This window comes from Canis lupus, chromosome 1 (genome assembly GCF_048164855.1).
Source record: "Canis lupus baileyi chromosome 1, mCanLup2.hap1, whole genome shotgun sequence".
NCBI classification, from domain to species: Eukaryota; Metazoa; Chordata; class Mammalia; order Carnivora; family Canidae; genus Canis; species Canis lupus.
In genome coordinates, this window is record NC_132838.1 from 59,393,240 (window position 1) to 59,418,947 (window position 25,708).

At 34.7% G+C, this 25,708-nt stretch overlaps 1 protein-coding gene and 1 long non-coding RNA gene across 4 annotated transcripts in view; one reads left to right on the plus strand and one right to left on the minus strand.

Moving 5' to 3' along the window:
* Window positions 1-25,708, minus strand: part of CEP85L (centrosomal protein 85 like) — a 151,469-nt gene that overhangs the window by 5,956 nt on the left and 119,805 nt on the right. For both annotated transcript variants that reach the window (XM_072831719.1, XM_072831725.1), the window contains exons 8-12: window positions 23,420-23,574; window positions 20,022-20,139; window positions 19,454-19,504; window positions 5,253-5,360; window positions 3,683-3,914 (exon numbers count right to left, since the gene is read on the minus strand). In XM_072831719.1, the coding sequence (XP_072687820.1) occupies window positions 3,683-3,914; window positions 5,253-5,360; window positions 19,454-19,504; window positions 20,022-20,139; window positions 23,420-23,574 (664 nt within the window). The remainder of the gene's footprint in view (window positions 1-3,682; window positions 3,915-5,252; window positions 5,361-19,453; window positions 19,505-20,021; window positions 20,140-23,419; window positions 23,575-25,708) is intronic.
* Window positions 1,680-21,020, plus strand: LOC140636505 (uncharacterized). Of its 2 annotated transcripts, XR_012033706.1 has the most exons (3): window positions 1,738-1,890; window positions 16,313-16,456; window positions 20,052-21,020. It is a non-coding gene; the product is annotated as an uncharacterized lncRNA (long non-coding RNA). The 2 variants fall into 2 exon arrangements; XR_012033705.1 differs by lacking the exons at window positions 16,313-16,456; window positions 20,052-21,020 and adding an exon at window positions 9,800-11,322 and having other exon boundaries at window positions 1,680-1,890.

Genomic DNA, 25,708 nt, shown 5'->3' on the forward strand with positions numbered 1-25,708 from the left:
GAAAGTAGGCAAGATGGCAAGATAGTTGACAAAGAGACCAGTCCAAATGAAGGACTCTGAAAGCTTGTTTTAAGGCAACAGTGCAATGTAGATGTAATGGAAAGAATGCTTCTTAAGAAGTGACTGGTAGAAATAAGTTGTATAGGGGTTAGGGACTAGGCATGAGGCATACCCAGATAAAGGAAAGAATAGGGTGGAAGATAAAAGCCTGGATTGGGGTGTTCAAGGTAGATGGTGGTGCTACTCACTGAGAGGAGGAACAGGTTTAGGGAGAGAAGAAAGGTAGGTTCTCTTTTGGATACAGTGAGTCTATGATGCCTATGGAATAGCTGGTTCTTATATGAGGTAAGTATAATCAAGAGTCCAGGAAGGACATTCTAGGCATGGTAAGAGATGCATAGGTCAAAGCTACTGCACTAACAGAAAACAAAAGGACATGGGTAAGATTACTGAGAGAAAATATATACAAAGAGAAACAAAAGCATCCAAATTGTTGAGGAATAAGTAAAACTTTCACTATCTGTAGATGACACTATTTGCAGAAAACCCTAAAGACTACCAAAGAACTGATAAATGAATTCTGTAAAGTCATAGGATACAAAATTATAGATATATAAAGAAATCTATTGCATTTCCATACACTAATAGTGAAGGAGCAGAAAGAAAAATGAACAATCCCATTTACAATGGCACCACAAGAACACAATACCTAGGAATATATTTAACCAAGGAGGTCAAAGACCTGTACACCCTAAACTATAAAACACAGATGAAAGAAACTGAAGATGACACCAACAAATGGAAAAATACATCAAGCTCATGGACTGGAAGAGCTAATATCGTTAAAATGTCTGAACTACCTAAAGCAATCTACAGATTTAATGTAATCCCTGTCTAAATACCAACATTTTCCACAAATGACATAAAACAATCCTAAAATTTGTATGGAACCACAAAAGACCCCAAATAGCCAAAAACAATCTTGAGGAAGAACAACAAAGGTGGAAGTATCACAATCCCAGATTTCAAGATATATTACAAAGCTGTAGTAATCAAAACAGTATGGTACTGGCACCAAAACAGAACCACAGATCAATAGAACAAAGAGCCCAGAAAAAAATTTATGCTTATATGGTTAATTAATCTTTGACAATGGGAGCAAAAATATACAATGAGGAGAAGACAATCACTTCAATAAATGGAGTTGGGAAGATTGGACAGCTACATGCAGAAGCATAAAACTGGACTGCTTTCTTAGACCATACACAAAAGTAAACTCAAAATGGGTTAAAGACCTACATGTGAGACCTGAAATCATAAAACTCCTGGAAGAAAACATAGCCAGTAATTTCTTTGACATCGGCCATAGAAACATTTTTAAGTGTCTTCTCAGGCAAAGGAAACAAAAGCAAAATCAAACTATTGGGATTATACCAAAATGAAAAGCTTTTGCACAGCAAAACAAAAACCATCAATAAAACAAAAAGATAATCTACAGGATGGAAGAAGATATTCGCAAATGATATACTGGATAAGGGGTTAATATCCAAAATATATGAAGAACTTACACAACTCGATACCAATAAAACCCCTCCAAATAATCCAGTTTTAGAAAAGAAACAAACAAAAAAACAACAATAAAAGATTTCTGGGACACACCACTATTTAAATGGCAGAGAATTCCACAGAAGACTGAGACTAAGCAGTCATAAAGGCAGAAGCAGAACCTAGAGAACAAAGCCATGGAAACCATGGGAGCAGAGCATTTTAAAAAAGAACGGTGAGGTGAACAGCGTCAATGGACAATGGATGAGTGACGCATTCAAAATAATCCACTGGTTTCTGACCAATTAGCTAGCTGGTCAAATTTTCACAGTACCAAAATAGAAGGTAAGGATTATGGGGTTAAACTTTTCAGACTGGAAGAGGTGTACACTAGAAGGCAAATGTGATAAAATTCTTGAATCAACTTTTTATTCACATTTGGATAGCTGTCTTAATTTAATTACTGGAAAAGGTGACAAGTACTATACAGGAAAATACAAATGTAGAAGCTTACAAAATAACTGAAGGGGTGACCACCTCTAAAATGGTGAAAAGAATGAGTCTTTTGTGTGTGCGCTTTTGCTTTCTGCTCCAGATCACTATTAACTAAACTGCCCCATGACCTGCCAAACCTCTCCACCTCTAAGATTCAAGCCAACCACCAGATACTCCATGTAGCCTTCACAGCCCTTCCCATTTATTTAATTTTCCCCTGGGGCTCCCAGTTCCTCTTCCACATCTCAGTTATAATACTTATCACAATGCTCTAGTAATGTAGTTTATGTGTGGGCCACAGGCTGTGTTCAATTGTTCAATTGCATTATTGGTACTATAGTATACCTTAGTACCTGGACTATATAAAGCATTTATTTAATAATTACTCATTAAGTCAATATACTTTAAAGTGTTTTTAACATATCCACCACACATATGTGTATACACACCTATGAAGTGGAAGGGAAAATTCTGCTGACATCTCTGAGCACAGTTACATGTTTCATTTAATAAGGGATAGACTTTCATCGAAAGTATTATCTGGTTTGCCAAAATAACTATCATGAGGGTACAGTTTTTTTGATGAAATTGTAAATAAAACTAGTCTCCACTCAAGTCATATATTAACCATATTATTAGGCAATTACTCAACACAACATGGTAGATGCATAAGCCTTTTGGTCTTACTCCATAACTCCTTACTTATGTGCAATTCTTCTGTATTAAAGAGACCAACATGTCAATATTATAGTAATTTAGAACCACATACAGAGGGACTCCTGGGTGGCTCAGTGGTTGAGCACCTGCCTTCAGGCCAGGGCACGATCCTGGAGTCCTGGATTGAGTCCTGCATCGGGCTCCCTGCATGGAGCCTACTTCTCCTCCCTCTGCGTATGTCTCTGCCTCTCTGTCTCTCATGAATTAAAAAATCAAAACAAAACAAAAAAACACATACAGAGATGCGTGTTTCTGCAAAAGCAGCACAAAGGGGACATTAGGGTATTCCTGTGGCAGCTCTTACAGCTGTATGTGGAGGAACATGGAATTGAGGAACAATGAGGGTGTCATATTGAAAAGGACAAGGGCAGAATGTATAAGCATGACAAGAGCAAGAGATCTATAGGCCACAGAAACTAGCTCTTGTGACATACTGATACTTATATTAAACAACTGCCACAAAACATACACTGCATAGGAAAGCAAATGAGTATTTTCTTTCAACTATTTTACCAGGAGACAGATGGCTGGATCATTAACTTACACAATTACCACATGAAAGCCGATAGAATCATTCTTTTTAAAAGAGTAATCAGGCAATCATATCTAACTACCACTCCAGTCACATATTAATAGAGTCAGCACAGCTCATCGATGTAGGTAGATCTGTAGGCATTCGGCCAAGTGGCAGTCTGTATCAAATATGACCCTGTTTACTTCTCTAAGTATAATGACGTAAGTTCTAGCAATGAAGTAATAATAAGTATTCACATACCTACAGATTTATTCAGAAATTTATAAATCTAAGTAGGAAAGAAAAGAGATAAAAACAAATAGGGAAAAGGCAGTAAGAGGTTCCTGATTCATGGAGACAGGTTTCTAATTGCTAAGCAAATACAGTAAGGACAAAGCACCAGCTACTTACATCTGATTCCCAGTAATAATGAAAGATTAGGCTCTTTGCCCTGAGCACGCTGATTGAGAATACTACACAATGCCTTCAAGTCAAACAAACAATAGGACATTTCCTTGAACAGTTGATCAATCACACTCAAATCAGACAGTGGCCATTTGGTAAGTACTGTCTGCTGTCTGGATTGGTCTGCTTCCTGGCCCTGATCCAAGAAAGAGCAGGTCTCTTCTGTTTGCCTTTGGTTCTGCAATGAATAAAGAAAACAAAAATCAGGTTGTTAGAGAAAAGGTACTCAAAAGCCATGCAAGTTAACATTTTCTCCCATTTATAAACAAAATAGCGGAGTCATATTACATACACATTAACCAAATTTAACTGCATACCCACGGTAGGGAAAAAAGCATACTTTAAAATAGTGGAAATGATTCAATGATTCCTCTGTGTCATCTCATGCCCTATGGTAAATGTGAAAGAGCCAACAAATCCATCATTACTTACTGTCAGTAGCAACAGTGATTTAGTTATTGTGAAAGTATCTGTTGCATATTGAGGAAAGGGTATATATGTTAATGTTGATAGGAATCAAAATTTTCAGCATAAGTGAAAAAGAAATACAAGTATAAAATCAAAGAAAGAAAAAATCCTAACAGTTCTGAATTGTGAAATTTGAATTGGAAGTATCAATATGAACTCCAAGTTTCTTACACTCATAAAAAGCTACTTTCACCTCATCCCCCAAACTGTCACCATCTACTTCTCTTTCTGAAAATTGCTAGGTTATAAGAAATAGGGGGGGTAGAGTACAAGATAAATGACACCATGAGAAAGCAAACAGACAAATCTAGAAGGCCTGACAATCTATAAGTCTGTGAGACAACAGGGCCAGGTTTGTCAACAAGTCACTAACATAGAAAAAGGGAGAAACTTTATAAGACAAAATGAAATGCAACTCATGGTCTTTGATTAAATGCTGGTTTCAACTGTCATTATAAAAGCATCTGGGAAAGAGTACTGAGGAATATTATTCTTACTGGGTTTGACAATGGTGGTATGGTTCTATGGGAAATGTCCCTAATTTTTAGAAATGCATTCTCGGGTATTTAGAGACAAAATGTCATGATGAGAGTTCAAAAAAACGAAAACAAAAACAAAAACGAACAAGTATCTTTTGTATAACATGTTCTTACATGCAAGCCAAATATGCCATCTTGTAATTAAGTGAAACAAGTGTGATCTGTTCCAATGGTGAAGCATCAACATTGCACCTTCCTTAAGATTTTCAAAGGTAATTTTATTTATATTCAATTTATGTTTTATTGAATTACTTTGGGACCAAATCTCTATATAATATTTGACTGTGTTGCAGTTCAGTCTGTGAAATGATTTTGAGACATAAGAAAAATAAAAGTTTGCCTTTTGATTATAATTGTGTAAGAAATCTAATGGATTTAATTAATGGGCACATCAAAATCAAGTCTTCAACTAAAAAATGTTCTATGAATATATACAAAATAAGGATCTACTTTAAATTAAATAAGTACTAAATCATTCTTTGAAAGCAATTTGAATTTTTTCTACTCACATCAAGCAATGTTTTTGTTAATCTCTGTAGGTTTCTTTCTTTCTTTTCCAGCTCTTCCATCATCTTTTGAGTAGTTGATTTTTCTTTAGAAAGTTTCCCTTGCATAGACTAGAATAAATAGAATTGGAAAACAATGCATGTTGTTAATGCTAAAAGCAAAATGCAGTTAGGTAGGTAACCAGGAAGATGGGTTCTGTATACTTTAGATCTGTCCTTCCTGCCCTTTGGAAGATGAAGCCTTCACCTTTAAATCAACTCATATTGTTCTAGAGTGGATGCAGGAAAGGGAAAAACAAGAATCACTTTTCCCATGAAAGTTTCTAATCTGGGTAAAACATGTTAAACAGAAGCAGTTGCCTTTTAAATTTATGTAACAAATAGTTCTTATTTTACTAATTTTTTGCTTATGCATTCGGAGTATATTAGCAAATCTATACCTCTCCTTTTTTTCTTTATGGTTAATAAGACACAACATAGTAAGACCATAAGACCATCCCCATTTTCTTTTATTTGAAACACAGTTAAACATACTTTTCTCAGTGTATGGTATTCCAAGCAGTAGTTATGTTGAATTCAGGCCAAAGATTTATTATGAGACTTTAATAAATGAATTTCTTAACTGTTAAAAAATTACAAATTATCCAGAACAAGATATTATTGTAAGAAAATCCTAAGTGCACCAAAGCAGTTAAAATATATAGGATATTTTAAGAGTACTTGGGTCATTTCAGCTCAAAAGTCTGGTTTTCAGCTACATCCAAAGAAAAACTGGTCATAAACTGTAGTTATCAGTGATTTCTAGATATTTCAATCAACATTTTTTTCCTTTTGTGAAACCACAAGATCAATAAACATATGACAAGACATTTATTTCTCCCTCAGGACTGTATTTATTTAGTCTCAATTCTGAAAGTACTTCAGAATGCTATCTAAATAGCACACAATACACTAGGAAGGTTTTTCTCCCCCTCACATTATCTCTTGCTTGAATAAGAGAAGATAGCTGAGACCATGGGTTGAGATAAGGCTGTAAATAAAAAAGCAGTTTTCTCAGTAACAGATATTCAGTCTTGTAGCTCCTGGATTTGTTTGCTAAACTCTATAAAAAAAAAAACTTTACATTTAATAACTTACAAGTTGGATATAAATGAATTAAGCTCTACAAGTATATTTCCTTCCAGGGAATACTTTATATTCCATAAAGTGTAATCTCATAGCACAAAGTCACACGGGCTTTCTGAGTATATTTCTGGATTCTGAAATTCTTTTTTAACTGAATGTGAATGAATCAAAACCTATTTGACTAAAGGATATATGGGGGTTTATTTATCTAGTTGAAGATCTATGTGTACTAGCATAACATGATTATTTGACTGGAATCCAAAATTCATCCTTAATTCTCTTAAGATTTGTGACTGTTTATTAGAACTGTAGAAGAAAGGAATCACAGATAAACTACTCTAAATCTAACATTTTAACAATGAAAACTAACCCCAAGAGAAGTATTTCACAATGCTGTAATATAATTCTTTAGAAAATTCTACTGTTCTATATTTTACCAAACCAGAGTCATACTGAGTGTGACTAATAATTAGCTAGCAAATGTTCACATATAAGACTAAATTTAAATCAGTGAAGAAACAGGCAATTTTCTCCATCAGAATAAATCAGACATGTTTGGCAGTAGTGCTGTTTGTCATAAGAAAAAAATTTAATTTGGCATTTGGGAAATATATCGAGCTTAAGATGTTATGTTGGTTGGGTACAAGAGTACTTATGAAATAGTCCTTTAAATAGGTGAAGGAGTTCATGGGTAAGTTTATCCTAAAAGTACCACATGCTATACAATTTCTAGAATAAATATGAAAGTATGAGTACCATAGGTGTCTGACACAACATTCCACCTAAAAGATTATTTTATTATAAATTGTATGAAAAAGCATATGTGTAAAGTTTAAGGAAAAAAGAGAAAGAAAAATTTCAAAGCTTAGAATGGGATTACTAAAATTAAAAATTTAATTTTCAAATGTCCACAATAGCTTTTAAATTTCCAGTTAATAATCATGTTTTTTAAAAATTCCACTAACCTAGAGATTCATCACAATCATTCTTGAAGTTAAAAAATGGTTTTAAAAACATTTGATGCTTTGATCTAAGTATCTAGAAATTGCTCTTTTGCCCTATATAGAAAGTAGCTCACATGAAAGACAGATGTGCCTTAGCCAACAATTATATACTTCACAAACCCAATTTAAGAGAAAATATTTTGATTAAAAACTTACATTAACTTATTTTACTATATAAACACACACAACTCCCCATACATGCACATGCATGTGCTCATGCATACACACACCATCCAAGATTTTCATAAAAATATCCTTTCATGTAATTATTCATCAAGCAAAAATTAGAGCCAAGGACAGTCTGTGCACTGGAAGATGCATCAGTGAAAAAAAGTCAAAACTGCTGGCCCTTTCATAACCTTTATCGGGAGGTAAAAGATCAAAGAAATATAACAGATATGTAATTTACACAGTGTTGTATATTAGAATGTGACTAGCTCTTTGGAGAACAAGTAGAGCATTGTAAGGGAGAGGAGGCTGAGATCTCAAATAGGGTAGAGTATAGGCTCATGGAAAGAGGTGACATTTGAGCAATGGCTTGAAGGAGGTGAAAGATTCTATCTCATAAGATATCTACAAAGTGTTTCAGTCAATGCAAAGGTTCTGAGGCAGATGGTGTCTTCTGTGTTTGAGAAAAAGCAAGAGAGCCAGGGTGGCAGAAAATAGTAAAAGATGAAGTCAGAGAAGGCGGGCGGTATAGAGAACAGATTGTGGAAGGCCTCATGAGCCAGTGTAAAAACTTTTGATTTTGACTTTAGAAAAAACAAGGAAGCAGTGAAAGGTTCTGAGAAGAGACGTGATCTGGTTTTGTCTGCTAGGTCAGGCTGATGAGAACAGACCACAGGCAAGTAAGGGTGGCAGCAAGCAGAAATCATCCATAGAAATAATGAAGATGGGATGGACCAGGGTAGAAACACAACAGAAGTCAGGAGAAGTCAGATGCCAAATACATTTTGAAGGTAGTAAGATTTGTTCAAAAATGTGAGGTAGAAGAGGAGTCAAGGATAAGCCTAACACTTCTGGACTGAGCAAATGGAAGGAGAGAGTTGTCATTAATAAAGAAGGAAAACGGGAGGATAGAGCAGATTTTACTATTTTCTATTTGGAGAGGATAAGAAATTAAATTTGGACATATTATGTCTGATATGTCAAGTGGTGTTGTTGAGTAGGCAGCTGGATATACAAGTTGTAAGGTCGGGAGAATTACGAGCTGGAAGAATAGGGAGTAGTGAGCACATACATTATATGTAAAACCAGAAGACTGCATAAGATCACTAGGACAAATTGGTAGAGAATTCTAAGGAAAAAACAACCCCCCTTTTTTGACATATGGTTTTTTGAAAACATTTTACATGTCTTAAACTTAAATATCACAAATGAACTTAAACTTATCCCCTAAATTATAAGACAGAAGAATTTCTAATAAGGTATTTTGTCTAACTTTTATATACAAGACTACTAACCTGACTGTATCTTTATTATAATAGGATTTGTGCAACAGGTGTTAAATTTATTGTGTCTACTTAAATAAATCAAACAAGGGAACAATAAGAAAAAATATTAAAAAGAAAGTTGATTTTTTTTGGCTAAAATTTTATTGTACATACTTCAATGATCTAGAAATAAGGTAAGTCAATCACTTTGAATTTATTACTGAGAACAGTTAAAGGTTTCATACTGTTATGATTCTATTAATATAAATACACTATTCTTGAAACAGTATATGTAACTTTAATAAAAGGTAAGATACTAGTGGTACTAGCATTAGAAATTGCAATCAAGAACTTGCATACTTAACAGGTAAGGTAATAGTGGCATCTAGAAAGCATTAACAATGGGGGAATACACTGTTTTGTGGTGGAGGGGGGAAGAGATTCTTTAAATGAAATTTAGTGAAATTTTTAAAAATTTCCAGGTAACTAATTTTTAAAAAGTAGTTAAAGTTCATCTCCTACATGAGGCCACACCTTTAAGACTGGGAGGGGGGGGTGTTATCTAATGCATAGAAACAAACACAGAGAGTGAACAAAAGTTAAGAAATAGAGGAATGTGTTCTAAAAGAAATAGTCTCAAAAAAAAAAAAAAAGACCTTAATGAAAGAGACAAGTGAGTTCAAATTATCAGTCATAATGATGCTCACCAAGGTCAGCAAAACAATGTATGAACAAAGTGAGAATTTCAACAAATAGAAAATATAAGAAAGTGCCAAGTAGAAATCACAGAGCTGCAGAGTATATAATAAATGAACTGAAAAATATAATAGATAGGTTCTATAGCAGACTAGGTGAAGCAGAAGAAAGGATCAGTGAACTCAAAGACCGGGCAGATTTCATTCAATCAGAGCAGCAAAAAGTAAAAGAATGAAGATGGCTAAAAGGACTAAAGGACAATACCAAGAATAAATCAATATTTGCATTATAGGGGTCCCAGAAGGAGAAGAGCAAGAAAGGGGCAGAAAACTTATCTGAAGAAACAATGGCTGAAATTTTCCCTAATGTGGGGAAGGTAGCAGACGTGAAGATCTGGGATACCAAGAGTTTCAAATACAATTAACTCAACGAGACCCAATGGAATAATACGAAGCAATACAAAAGGAAGAAATCTTACAATGTGCAACACTGTGGATGGACCCTGAGGGCATTATGCTAAGTGAGACAGAGAAAGGCTAATACCATGTGATCTCACTTACCCGCGAAATAAAAAAAACAAACACAAAACCAAAAACCCCTCAGAGACAACAGAGAATATATTAGTGGTTGCTGGAGGTGGGTGGGTGGTGGAGGGATGGATGAGTGAAGGGGGTCAAAAGGTATAAACTTCCAGTTATAAAATAAGCCCTGGGGATGTACTATCCAGCATGGTGTCTAGAGTTCAATACTGTATCGCGTATCTGAAAATTCCTAAAAGAGTAGATCTTAAAAGTTCACAAGAAAAAAAGCTGTAACTGTGTAGCGATGGATATAAACTAGACTTATTGTGACCATTTCACAATATATAAAATATCAAATCATTAGGTCATACACTGGAACCCCATTTCATCAATTATATCTCAATAAAAAATAAGTTAACAGGTAAAAACAAATATATAGAGTTAATGGTAATAGTGTAAGATTTTGTAATTAGATAAAACAAGGTTCTGTGTCTGCATCTTACAATCTTACATGCTGTGTAACCATGGGTATGTTATTCAACCTTTCAGGGTTCCAAATTCATCAGAAAGAATTTCCAACTTTGTAAAGTATTGTGAAAATTATGCAGTGTGCAATGCAGACATTTGCAGTGTGCGCCTATTCACAAATCCCATGAGTCATAAGTAGTCATACCTGCAAGAATTTTGCACCTCTTGGGGCACAGCTCACTGGACTGGGCTCAGTGAACCCTAGACCAAACCTGAGGAACTGGGACCCAAAGTCTGAGTTTCTCTCTGCATGCCTGCCTGGAAATGAACTATAGAGCTTAGGGGCTATGGGGCAGCTATACTCTGCCATGTGAAATAAAGATTAAAGGAAGTCGGTCTGCAGAGAACAGAATGAAACACTGCAATGAGAGAAGCAACAAAGCCTCTTCTTTTTTTTTTAAGCTTCTTCCTTCTTGAAGCCAGGTTTTATACCCACTCATTAGTTCTACAGTATCTCTGCATTCTTATAACACAGTAGATCCTACTATTTTTGCTTAGGCTAAAAAAAGCCTAAATGACTTTTACCTGGTACAAAATATTAAATATCTTACAATTTTGTCAACTGTACTTCAATAAAGCTAGGAAAAGGGACATCTGGATGGCTCAGCGGTTGAGCGTCTGCCTTAGGCTCAGGGCGTGATCCAAGGGTATGGAGATAGAGTTCCACATCGGGCTCCCTGCAGGGAGCCTGCTTCTCCCTCTGCCTATGTCTCTGTCTCTTTTTCTGTGTCTCTCATGAATAAATAAAATCTTCAAAAAAAAAAAAGCTGGAAATATATTAAGAGCCCATTCCAAATTCAGCATTGTGGGCAAAGGTTTTTGGTCTGTTTTGTTCACTAGTTATCCCCCCAAACAGTTCCTGGCCCATGGTAGAAACTCAGTTAATGATTACTGAATGTAAAAGTAACTAAAACCTAATTTAGTTTTTAAGTAAAAGATTAAGTTCATTCATTCAAAAATAGTTACTGGGCATCTTTTATACACAAAGCACTGTGCTAAGTGCTGGACTGGAGCCTAGTGCAGTACAAAACTCTTAAATGTATCAGAAAACAAAACCAGGCATTTTATTTAATCAAAAGGAGCTAATAATACTACCATTCTGTAGAGTGTAATGTACTAAAAAATTTCACTTTGGAGACAATATTTCCAAATTCTACTTCTAGGCAACAGAATACAAAGTGCTTTCCATAAGACTAGTTTTCTGACATGCTTCCGTTTAAGTACCTTTCACCCTGGGAGAAGACACTTAAAAACAAATCTTTCCCCTAAGGCTTATACAAGGAAGAAATCAGACTACCACTCCTCTGATGCATTTTTGCCTCTCGGGATTTTTCACTTTGAAGCAGCTAGAAGCAATGCCAAGGGCACAAACTCTGAGGTCAGACATAAATTAGAATCTGAGCTGAGACCTTAGGCACCTCTTTTTAACTCTTGGCTACTTCATATATAAAAAGACACTATCCTACCTTGTAAGCTTACTATTGAGATTTAGAAATAATATTATCAGAAAGCACAGCTCCTGTAACATGTAATATCATCATCAACAGCATCATCAGTAATACCTCTGCACTTAACAGGAGCTCCATTTCTCACTTTAGCCGAAGTGTGGAGAAATATTAAATCCCTTTTCCTCCTTTCTGCATATTAATAAAAAGAATTTCAAAATATCTGTAAAAACTAAGATTAAAAAATAATATGTAAACACCATAAAAATTGCTATTTTTTATGTTTCTGTTTGTAATAATCTGAAACACTGTACAGCATAAATTCCTTTACATTAACTATCACCTTACTACCTGATACAATTTTAAAAACAAATCTGCCTGAGAATTCTGTCTCCAGCAAGACAGCATGAGGAGCCTCTCAGACTCACTCCTTAGTGAAAATTATAGAAGAGCACATTTAAAGTTTCCATAAATGGTCCTAAGAGTAAATAGAAAATGAATAAACATCTATTCAAGAAAATCTACTAAAAGTAAGAACAGCAAAGTATTTGAAACAAAATCCACTCCATCTTTACACTCTCATAGCTCAGTAAGATGAAGATTCCACTTCACACTGGGACAACCAATAACACAGGGCTCCCTCTCCCCCCAGCTCCCAGTTGTAAAGCTATCTTCCCAGGAAGGGCAGGACACCAGCATTTTTCATCCTGCCCTCAGCTACCCTGCACCTGAGTCTATGTTTCAGGCAAGGACAGCCAAAAGATGGAGCCCCCTTCTACCTAGGCCCCTTCGTGGGATGGAGGCTTTACCTTGGGTACAGCACGACAGAGACTACTGGGGACCTGACAGCCCTTGCCTTGGCTTCTGTGGTAGGGGTTCCACATGGGGAGAAGCAAGCCAAGATCTAGAGCCACTGGCCACTCTCCTTCCACTGAATGTTTACTTTCCAGAGAGTCACTCAGGAGTCTGAGACTGTTCCTACCTGCACTGACCTGGCTCAAAGATTTTGCCCCGGGAGAAGCAAGTCACAGAACAGAAGCTCTAGATGTCTCTCTAAAGGAACTGAATTCATCTGCAATAGACTGAAGTTCAAGCCTTATGGTACTCTCAAAAGCAATAGAGGTCTATCAAAAGACCATCAACATTTTTCACAGAGCTGGAACAAACAATCCTAAAATTGGTATGGAACCAGAAAGACCCCGAATAGCCAAAGCAATGTGGAAAAAGAAAGCCAAATCTGGTGGTATCCCAGGTCCGGACTTCAAGCTCTATTACAGAGCTGTAATCATCAAGACAGTGTGGCACCAGCACGAAAACAGACACAAAGATCAACGGAACAGAATAGAGAATCCAGAAATGGACCCTCAACTCTATGGTCAACTAATCTTTGACAAAGCAGGAAAGAATATCTAAAGGAAGAAAGTCTCTTTAACAAATAGTACTGGGAAAATTGGACAGCTACATGTAGAGGAATGAAACTGGACCACTTTCTTACATCATATACAAAAATAAAATCAAAATGGATGAAAGACCTAAATGTAAGACAGGAATCCATCAAAATCCTAGAGAACACAGGCAGCAACCTCGACTTCAGCTGCAGCAACTTCTTGCTAGACATGTCTCCAATGGCAAGAGAAACAAAAGCAAAAATGAACCACTGGGACTTCACAAGATAAAAAGCTTTTGCACAGCAAAGGAAACAGTGGACAAAACCCAAAGGCAATCGACAGAATGGGAGAAGATATCTGCAAATCTCTCATCAGATAAAGGGCTATCCAAAATCTATTAAAAACTTATCAAATTTAAAACCCAAAGAACAAATAATCTACTCAAGAAATGGGCAGAAGACATGAATAGAGATTTCTCCAAAGACATACAAATGGCCAACAGACACATGAAAAGATGGTCAGCATCACTTGGCATCAAGGAAATGCAAATCAAAACCACAATGAGATACCACCTCACATCAGTCAAAGTGGCTAAAATAACAAGACAGGAAACAACAAACGTTGGTGAGGATGCAGAGAAAGGGGAGCCCTCTTACACTGCTGGTGGGAATGCAAGCTGGTGCAGCCACTCTGGAAAACAGTATGGAGGTTCCTCAAAAAGTTGAAAATAGAACTACCCTAAAACCCAGCAATTGCACTACTAGGGATTTACTCCAAAGATACAAATGTAGTGATCCGAAGGGGTACCTGCAACCCAATGCTTATAGCAGCAATGTCCAAAATAGCCAAACTATGGAAAGGGCCCAGATGTCCACCAACAGATGAATGGATAGAAAAGATGTGGTAAATATATAGAGAGAGATATAGATAGACAGTGGAGTACTACCTCAGCCATCAAAATGAATAAAATATTGCCATTTGCAATGTGGATGAAACTAGAGGATATTATGCTAAGAGAAATAAGTCACACAGAGAAAGTTATAATGGGATTGCATATGTGGAACTTAAGAAACAAAACAGAGGATCATAGGGAAGAGAAGAAAAAATAAACCAAGATGAAATCAGAGGGAGACAAACTATAAGAAACTCTTAATCACAGGAAACAAAATGAAGGTTTCTGGAGAGGAGGGGATTGGGAGGATGGGGTAACTAGGTGATGGACATTAAGGAGGGCACATGATATAATGAACATGGGGCATTATATAAGACTGATGGCTTCTCTACCTCTGGAACTAACATATGTTAATTAAATTGAATTTAAATAAAAATTTTAAATAAATGTATACTTTATAAAAAAAAAGTAAAACAGTAGAGGTTGTGAAAAAAGCAGTCATGAAGAAAGTTAGATTCATTGAAGGTACAGGCTAAACTACTGGCTGGCTAGATTCCTAGAAAGAAAAAGTGAAAGAGATTCCCAAGAAAAGTACTCTTGGGAACTGGAAAAAAAAAATCTTAAATATTAACCTAAGGAGTTTTTCCTTCAGAGAAACCACAACACATCAGTCTGTGAAGCAGTTTATACCACAGGGCATCATTGAAAGCAACAGATTAATCAGCTGGCAATTAATGGAGCTGTTGGTGTGGTCAAGAAAACAGTCACAAAAGACCACATACTACATTTATATGAGATGTCTAGAATAGGCAAATGTGTAGAGACAAGAAGTAGATTAGTAATTGCTTACAGATGGGGGAGAGAACAGGTTTTAAGGAAGTGCTATAGCTAAAGGGTAAGGGGTTTATGAGGTGATAAAAAGGTTCCAGAACTGACTGTGGTCTTAGTTCCATTTATCTGAGCATACTAAAACTTACTGAATCGTACACTTTTAAATGGGTAAATTGCAGGGTATGTGAATTATATCTCAATAAAGCTGTTATTTAAAAATCAGCACAATGTAAAACAATTTAAATATATTATGAATTCATCCAGGTTTCTCAGAAGTATCCCTTTCCCCTTTTTTTCTCTTTAATCTTTAAGTCTTCCCAGTCAATTCCCACTTTTGGTGAATAAGCCCCCTGAGGACATGACACTTCCTAATGGCTCCAGAATGAGGATACTTCCAGGCTAAGGATGAACTGCGTGGAGAAATTGTTTAAATCAATTTATTTAGGTTAAAGAAAAGTTAAATTTTACTTATAAGACATTCTGCTGGCTTATGTTTCATTTTCCCACTATTCTACTGAGAAAACCTGCTGGATGAAGGCTTTAAGAGACACTTGATCAAAATTGGAATCAAATCTTAAAACACTCTTGGAGTATTATAAATAGAATAGATTGCTAAGTTTTGAGATAGAAAGTCTCAAATCATGTCTTTAAAAGCGAACAGTCTTAGTGACATTTCAGCATCATTGTGTATTTTATGACATTATGATCATTTGCTGATGTCAACTTATAAAAGCCATTTAAATGCAAAAGTTCTTTCAATAAGGAAACAATTTTAATATGTTAGGGAAAGTGAGTGCACCTAATAAACTTTTTTACTCTGTATCTCCTCTGTCAAAAGCTTATAATGGTTACATACAATGATAACAGCTCACTGGAAACAGCATTAGGTAGCTGAAATATGCATTTAAGAAATAAATAGGAAGGAAGGCAATGCAAATGAAGAACTCATTCACATTCTGATTGAAGTCACATTTATGTAAATGATGGGAAATATTCTATAGCAAAATGTCTTTTTATATTATATGTTGACAGAAGAAAAACCTGTAGAAGCAGCAGCTAGTTTAGCTATACTGGTTTCATAAATGTAAACAAAGGCATTATTTCTAAAGGATCAATGAACAAACAAATTATTCATGCCAGTTAATAATATCATCTTGTCAGGTGAACAAAATAGTAGATAAATCTGTTTTTTTTTTTTAGCACTGAACTCAATTTCAAAATCAGTGTATACTTTTACATGAAGTACTACTTTTCTATATTCAACAACAAATAGAACATAACAAGTAGAAGACTCTTCAACTTTCAAAGTTGTAAACCAACAAATCTGCCCCTGACCTAAATTGGGTATGTATTGATTTGACTTCTGTTTACAAGGGTAGTAAACCACAGGTATTTTAAATATAGCATTTTCACTCTGGAACAATGCCTTATTTTTATCTCCTATAAATTGGACATGGCAAGGGATTGTTTTACTTATGCCATAAAATTTAAACTAGGAATAATAACCTCCTTATACCCAGGGCAACGCAATACTCCAAAAGTCAACCAAATGAACTTTGGACAAATCTGGTCTTCTCAATAGTTTGCAGGCACATAAAGAAGCAGTGATAATTCTAATAATACTATGTTCTGTTAAACTTTCTAAAATGGAACAACTTTCTGGTACTGTAGAGGAGCAAAGAACATGCAAACTGGAATAGCAGTGAAATTTTAATAAATTCGATACTTTTGTACTGATATCTAAAATCATTCTTTTCATGTGACAAAGAGTGGAAAGCTCTCTGCTATCACTCATTATAAGGTATTTTGTGTTGTTTTGGCTATGCAAAGGAATTTGAACCTACAACACATAGAAAGGCCATCATAATCTGTATAGTTGAGGAAGGCTGGCCATTCCTTATGAAAAAACTAGGTACTTTAAATAATTAGCAATTGAAGGGAACTGCTCTATTATGTGCATCAACTTGATATTAAGCCCATTAACTATAGTACAAAGCAACAAGAATGCTTTTCAACCCAAAGTGTTCTCTTTAGGATTCTCTGTGGTTTCCAATGCTAGGGAAATAATTAGTATCCGCTTTTTTTAGAATAGGCAATATTTTCAGATGTTTACAAAGTACTCATATTTCATATTCTTCACAAATGACCAAATAAAAAATCTAGCTTTTTAAATTGTGAAAGGCCAGAAAAATAAAAGGTTTTAACAATGAACATTAAGCAAAAAATTTTCTTATTTTAGGCATATTTGTCTCCATCCATAATTTTCTATTCAAATAATATCTTGATAAATATACCTAAGTTGGCCAGTTATCAACATTTGCTATCTGCTGTTAGCAAACTATATACTAGATGTATACTTAGATAGATGGGTCAGAATGACTTAAGAGACCCATTGCTTCAAAACATAAGACAATAGCATTAATGATTTTAATTTGAAATTTTAATTTGAAATGTCTACTCAAGCATTTTAAGATCAAAGAATAGAATGGCATATAAATTACATATTCTTGTACATATTTATCTATGGTCATGACATATTCAAGTGTGACTAAAAGACATGGTTGGTGTGTAAGAGTAAATTGTATTAAGATGCCACCATAAATAAGAAAAGAGCACATATCAATTAATACAGACAGTATGTGATAAATTAATACTACCTTACAAGTCTTATCCACCCAAAATTTCAGTGCCAAAGGAAAATACTGATTGTCCTTAATTTGGATTGAGATTAACTTTTATTTGAATGATTTTTTCAGAAAATGTTACCAAGTGAAATATAAATTCCTTTTATTATGGTCTATAATAAATCAGTTAATAATGGCTGAGGGAACTTAACCATTTTGTGATTCAAATGGCTTGTAGAACAACTGAAGTTACGTCTACAGGACTACAGATTACAGAGTATAATCTGTGTGAAACAATATAGCAGACCCACACACTTGCTGAACTGGTCTAGTGTTTAATTAAAATGATAAATCACTTAATATGGCCAAAAGACAAAGTGAAGACTGTCTATAATTCTGACACTTAAGCTATTTATCTTTTTATTTTTTACTTCCATTATTAAGAAGTAAAGAAATAGAAGGTATAAAAATAAAATTATTCAGCAAAATATGTCCAATGGCTTTCCATCATACACAGAATAAAATACAAAGACATCTACCCCTATGTGATCTAGCCCTGGGCTACTTTCCATCATCACCTTTCACCACTCTACTTCACAATCCTGCACTTTAGACTGGTAGTCTTCTTGCTGGTCTTGAGTACACCAGGCACCTTCAGGGCATTGGTGGCTCTCTCTGCCTAGAATGCGCTTCCCTTGGTTATCTTCATCCAGATCTCTGTTCAAATGTTACTTTTTCAGGAAGAACTTCATGACCACTGTATCTAATGCAGCACTGTCATTGCTCTCTAGCCTACTTTTTAAATAGTCTGTATTATTCTTTGACATTTTATTTTCATTTTGTACATCTCACCCCACTAGAATGGCTAAAGACTTGCTTTGTTCACTGATGAATTCCCAGTGCCAAAAATAGTGCCTGGCACACATGCAGATGCTCAGTAAGTATCTGGCAAATTAATAAAAAAATGAAAACACATTTAATCCACAAATTGTGGTTGTGCATTTATGAGTCAGACACTCTAAGTTCTAGATATGCATATGATCTACCATAGTCTCTCCTCTTAAGAGACTAAGCAGGAAATAAAACACAAATATGTAAAAAAAAAAAAAAAAACCACAAATATGTAAACAGCATATTATACTTGGATAATATACAAAGAATAACATATATAGAATAATTAGGAGGAAGAGAAGTGTTGGCTAGTCACAATGGACTAAAAACAGTTCACTGTCTTTAATAGTAGATCACTGATGACCTTAACCAAATGTGTTCTCAGTAGTAGACTACATCTAGTTAAAAACAAGCTAAGTAAAGAAAAGAGTATTCTTCAAGATTTTTTGAAAAATTTTTAAAGATTTTATTTATTCATGAGACATGAGAGAGAGAGGCAGAGACATAAGCAGAGGGAGAAGCAGAATCCTCACAGGGAGCCTGATGTGGGACTCGATCCCTGAACCTGGGATCATGCCCTGAACCAAAGGCAGAAGCTCAACTGCTAAACCACCCAGGCATCCCTTTTTTGAAACACTGATCTACCAAATAGCATTTTCATTCTAAAAAAGTGAAAGATTAGTATTAAAGAATTTGTAACTTCACATCAAGTGCTATTAATCTTTTCATATAAATACATATATGCTTTGGTATTGTTTAGGTTATATAGCTATTAAGAGTAAGTCAGCATACAGCTAAATTAAAATATGCACAAAACATTCCTTACCTGAATTTCTAAAATCATTCTTTCAATCTCATCTTGTTGGCTGTCTATTATCTAAAACACAGGAAATATATCAGTGTGAATCAAAATTTTTTCCATTGCTTTTTAAAAGTACCAATATTTCAAGAAAACAAAAGTATAGAAAATAATAAATTTATGTTTTAAAAATCAGAGTGGTTTTTTTTGTTTTGTTTTGTTACAAAAGTATTCATACCAAGTATCCTTTAAATAGACATATGACTTGGCTCACATATACATAAACTGCAAAAGTCTTCCTCTAGTTTTGGGCAAAACTCTATGCAATTTATAAAAATAACTTTGAAGCAGACATTGAATAATTTAGGAAAGAAAAGATAGCCTTTTGTTTTGCTAAGAAGTAATATAATTTCCTTAGTTTGGCTTTTACAGAAATTTAAATTATTTAAATTTACTTAAATTGTCATTTTCTTTTCAAATAAAAAGATTAAAGCTATTAGCAAAAATATAAAATAATAGCTACAACTTACGTATCTATACACACATATCCAACATAATACAGATTTCACATTTATCATCAAAGACATGAACTGACCTTACTAGCATTCTCATTTTGTTCTCTCAGGTTATCATTTTCATTCTGAAGCTGTTTTGCATCTAACATGGGAAGGCGTATTCCATCTTCAAGGCATCTTTCTACTTTTTGCTGCAAGCTGTAGGTTTTAGAAAGACAATTACATAAAGAAAATCCACTCTGTATGCTGATTCTGGTAGATAACTTCAACATGAATGAAGTCTCCTCTTAGGGTCGGTAATATTTTTTAATCAAGCAAAAATCAAGACCTACAGCCTATATATGAATATGCCTGAGTACCTATATTTCATACAAGTAAGAAATATAATGAAGCTGATCAACTTTTCAGAAATGGCAGATTTGAGATCAGAATCAATAATTCTTAGTGTGTGACTAATTCATTAGGCCCTAATGAAGTTCCTCATGACCCTAATCTGAGCTCTGCAATCTAAATCCTGTTTCTTTCCCTCTCTCCCAAAAGCAAAGTTCCTTGATTACAATTACTGTGTTAGGGGGCCTAAGAATATGGAAACATGTCTTTTACCTTCATTTTGAGCTCAGCAAAAGTCTGTTTATAAGGATAGCTGTAGAATTACATTTCTCCTTTATTAGTAAGAGCAGCCATCTATTTACTAGTTGGCCTAATAGTTTCACATGCTATTCATGGCACAGAGTTGTGGGCAGAAGAAGAAACAACAAAAGGAAGCCCTTCTGGTACATTAAGAATAGTCATGGTTTTCTTAAAAGGAACTACACCATTAACAGTAACAACCAAAATCAAAACAGAAAGACACCTAGGAAGAGTTCTACTCGAGCTTATAATCATATTCAAGAGCTGTAGAATACTAAAAGAAACAGATTTTTTTATAGTTTGAGGTTTGTTATTTCCATTATTTTTCTTCCAAGTATTATGGCTTTCCTGTGCTTTCTCTCTCTTCAAAAAAATAAAAATAAAAAATATAAAAAAAAAAAGAAGTCAAAGAAAAGCCATATCTAAATTCTGGATAAGAACGGATAGCCTTACATGGTACAATAAGGGATTCCAGTATGTTAATAAATAAAACTTCTCACCGGAGAAGTTTTTTATGTATTATGAATGCAGTGTACTGCTTTGTAATATATTTTTACTTGTCATAAAAGTATTTGCTTTTTCAGTCTAAAAGTGAAAAATACATTATTTCTATTTCAGAATAAGTTTTTTTCCTTCAATTCAGTGTCAAGACACTACTGTGTAGTAAATAAAATTCCAAGAGAAATTAATTACATTAAAACCATTAAAATCTTTTTGAAAAAAATAATGAACCAGCTATGAGAACAATGTACTCTGTCATGAAAAACTACCAAACAAGTCTTCTTTCATGTACACACTCTTATTTATGAAGCATGCTCACTTAAAAAAATAATAAATCTCTTGAGTAGCAAAGGTACCACTATTGTATTACTAGGGACCCCATCCACATATTTTACTTACATTTTCAATTCTAATGGAAAACATATTATCTGCTTTTTAAAAAAATTTTATGTATTTATTCATGAGACACACGGGGGCTGGGGGGGGGGGCAGAGATACAGGCAGAGGGAGAAGCAGGCTCCATGCAGGGAGCCCAAAGTGGGACTCGATCCTGGGATTGCAGAATCATGCCCTGGGCTGAAGGCAGGCACTAAACCACTGAGCCACCCAGGGATCCCCTATTATTTGCTTTTTAAAAAGCTGAAGTTCATATATACTTATATAACTTACATAAGCAGTTATATATAAAATATATATAAAAGCATAAGTTCATATATATATGTATATAAAAGCAGTTAACTTAGAAATATTATATAGGCACAGATAAATGTAATGATCTAATTCATAGTCACATATACATCTGAAGTTCTTCTGGAACCAAGGAAAACTTTATCATATGGCTGAGGAAACTGAAATAACACCCCAATCTACACAGACAAGTGACACCAGAACCACACAAGTACAGAATAATCACAGAAAGACCTCCTTTGGTCCTTTATATCTATTTGAAATCAAGAGACATTTTCTGGGATGCTATTATCTCAGAGAGTACTGAGATAAAGAAATGGAACATGCATTCTGAAACACACTCTACTAAGTCTTTCTAATCAATAGTACTAGGCTCAATGTTATCTAAAAACCTAATAAAAAAGAAAATCTAAATAAAAGAGAAGGTATAATATATTAAATATACTCCACACAATGGAGCAAAACATTCAAATTATTTTCAAGTGTTCCTAATTCTATTCATTAAATGACGTAGTTTGAGTTTGTGATCGAAATGCCCTATAAAACAGAACAGATAGATATATTACCTCTTCTCATTTTCTCTAAGGTGGAAAAAAAAATATATGGTAGAAAAAATAAAGGTCAGAAGCTGTTTTGAGACTAGAGGATAGAATATAAAATATAGAGTTATAGAAAGGAAAATTAAAGAACAAAAAAGCAGAATATAGGGCGAAAATATAGGTAAAATTAAAAATATATGAACTTTTTGTAGCTGAGATTAGAAACACTGAAGACTGAATTGTCCCAGAATCAGAGGTTTTCTGCACTGAAATCTAAGGAACAAAGTAGACCAGGCATAATTAACACTTTCAAAGTAGTAAAGCAATATTAACATGGAATTATCAGATGGATTTTGATTAGAGTTTCACAGAATTGGTAAAAGCACGAAGAGTATATTTCTTAAATTTAGTTTTGTTGCTTTATTGTCTTATACCTCTGGAGAGTCAGTTTTATCTATTTTTAGTTGATCATCTATTAAGGTTAAGTTCTATAAAACGGAGAGTACATGTAGATGTATATATAACATAGTTCTCTAGGTTTTTCAGGAATCTAGTATTAATTTTCCAGCTTAAAGATATTACCTAAATGTACTAACAAGTGATATTCCCTATCATTCTAACTGTATTAATTTAAAAGAGAAGAGTACTATGAAGCAAGATATGTAAGTAAACTTGGAAGACACCTGGCACAACGGCCACACCTGTTGCTCTGCAGTAAGGTAAAATGGGAGCCAATTTACCTCTAATATATCACAGTAAGGAGTGCAGCTTGAGTATCTGACTGCCTCTCTTTATTATCTAGAATTTATACTTACTTTTGGCAAAGCAATGAAACTGTGCTAATTCTTTCAGTTTTCAACTGGTTGGGTTTTTTTTGGTGGGGGGTAGATTTTAACTATTCTCATCTAAAACGTTTGATAAGGTATCAGGATGTTGCATTAAGATGTCAAATCATAGGCAAAACAACCTGTTTCAATGACATAATACTTAATGGTTCTTAAGAGTATATCTTTAAGGTAACACTACAGTAGTAACTATAAATTAATGTATTTTAAGTGAAATGTTTCATGAAAAATATAAATAACAAAAGCAGGTATAAAAAATACTGAAGATTTTCTTACCTCTGAACTGTAGTTACCAACTCCTTTTCTTTCTTTTTCTGGCATATTAGCTGTGCCTCCTTTTCTTGACACTGTTTTTTGATCTCTTCAAGCTTTTTTTCCATATCTAGGAGAGTCTCTTGCAAATTCTTATTTTTTTCTTCTAGAACCTGAAGCTAAGGAGAAAATTCATAACACACAGAATATTAAATGTGTTTCTACTAGGAACTGTTACAATGTTCTTATTAACAAGCTTGTGGTTAAAATTACTCTATACCTTATCTATATCTAGAGTACTTAATAATACTTCATTTCCCCCTTTGTGTCTCAAGGGAGCTAGGAGAATGAGATTATGGAGAATAGGGTCAGAAATTCCTAGAAGACAAAGGCGCCTGGGTGGTGCAGTCAGTCAGGCGTCTGACTCTTGGTTTCAGGTCAGGTCATGTCATGATCTCAGGAATCTGGGATTGACCCCCACATCAAGCTCTGCACTAATGTGGAATCTGGGTAAGATCCTCTTCTTCCTCTGCCCCGCCCCCCCCCATGCTTGATGCTCTTGCTCTCCAAAATAAAGTCTTAAAAAAAAAAAAAAAGAAAAAAAAGAAATTTCTACAAGACAGAGAAAGGTAAATGATCTCAGTTTGGGGGCATTTTTAAATTTTTATTTTTTTAAAAATAAAAATGATAAAACATGCATAACACAAAATTTATCATCTTTATTGCATTTAAAATTACAATTCCATAGTGTTTAAGTACATTCACATTGTTGTTTAATCACAAGAACTCTTTTCATTTTGTAAAGCAAACTCTGTGCTCATTAACAATTTCCCTTTCAGCTGCACCGTCAGCCTCCAGCAACCACACTCTAACTCTCTGCTTCTATGCACTTGACTACTCTAAGTACCTCACAGAGTATTTACCTTTTAGGTTTGGCTTATATCATTTAGCACAATGTATTCAAGCTTATCCATGTTTCAAAATTCCATTCTTTTTTATATCTGAATTTTATGTGTATGTGTCATTTTATCCATTCATCCATCAGTGGACACTTGGGTTGCCTTTAAATGTTATTATGAACGTATGTCATCTACAAACATGTTTGAGACTTTGCTCTCAATTCTTTTGGGTACATACCCAAGTGAATTGATGGTAAATTTTTTTAAAAGATTTTATTTATATTCATGAGAGAGAGAGAGAGAGAGAGGTAAAGACACAGGCAGAGGGAGAAGCAGGCTCCATGCAGGGAGCCTGATGTGGGACTTGAGGACTTGATCCCGGGTTTCCAGGATCATGCCCTGGGCCAAAGGCAGGCGCTAAACCACTGAGCCACCCAGGGATCCCCAATGGTAATTTTTAAAGGAAATGTATGGCTTTCCACAGTGGCTATGCCACTTTATATTCCCATCAACAGTAGATAAGGATTTTAATGGCTCTACACTGTCACGAACACATGTTTTTCAAACTATAATTCTCTCTATTCCTACTCATACAAACCCCTGTGGTACTTCTTTAGTTCCTTCCTGACATTATCGTCTCTTAGTCTTACAATTTATAAATTAATATAGACAGAGAGTCCATTCTAGGCCTAGAGTCTGTACAATAATGACACTCCATGGATTAAACCAGTAATTCACGACTGAGAGTGATTTCTCTCCCTGCCCAAGAGATACTTGGAAATGTCTACAGTTCTGGTTTGGGGGAGGGAGGAGGGTAGGAGCAGTGCTATCGGCATCTGGTAGGTAGAGTCAAGAATGCTGTGAAACATCCTTTAATGCACAGGACAGAATCCAGAACAAAAAAATTTCTATCCTTGAATGTCACAGTGCTGAGTTGAGAATTCCATGATGAGAAGAAGGGAGAAGACTGAAGCGTAGGTTTAACAGATTTATAAGTAAGATTTCTAGAAGACAGGTTTCACCAAAATTGGTAGAAAGACTCTGTTGAGGCATCAAGAAAGAAAAATGGTCAGAAGAGATCACAGGAGTGAATGGAGACCACAGACTAAGGTGTAAGAATTTGTGGAAAGGTCAAGAAAAAATGAAGAAAACAAGTATCTGGAAAAATAGAATGAATAAGTAAATAGAGAAGAGAAGAGAAGAGAAGAGAAGAGAAGAGAAGAGAAGAGAAGAGAAGAGAAGAGAGAGAGAAAAGAAGAAAAGAAAAGAAAAGAAAAAAAGAAAAGAAAAGAAAAGAAAGAAAAGAAAAAGAAAAAGAAAAAGAAAAAGAAAAAGAAAAAGAAAAAGAAAAAGAAAAGAAAAGAAAAGAAAAGAAAAGAAAAGGTCTTGAAGTCTCGTTGAGCCTTGATGGATC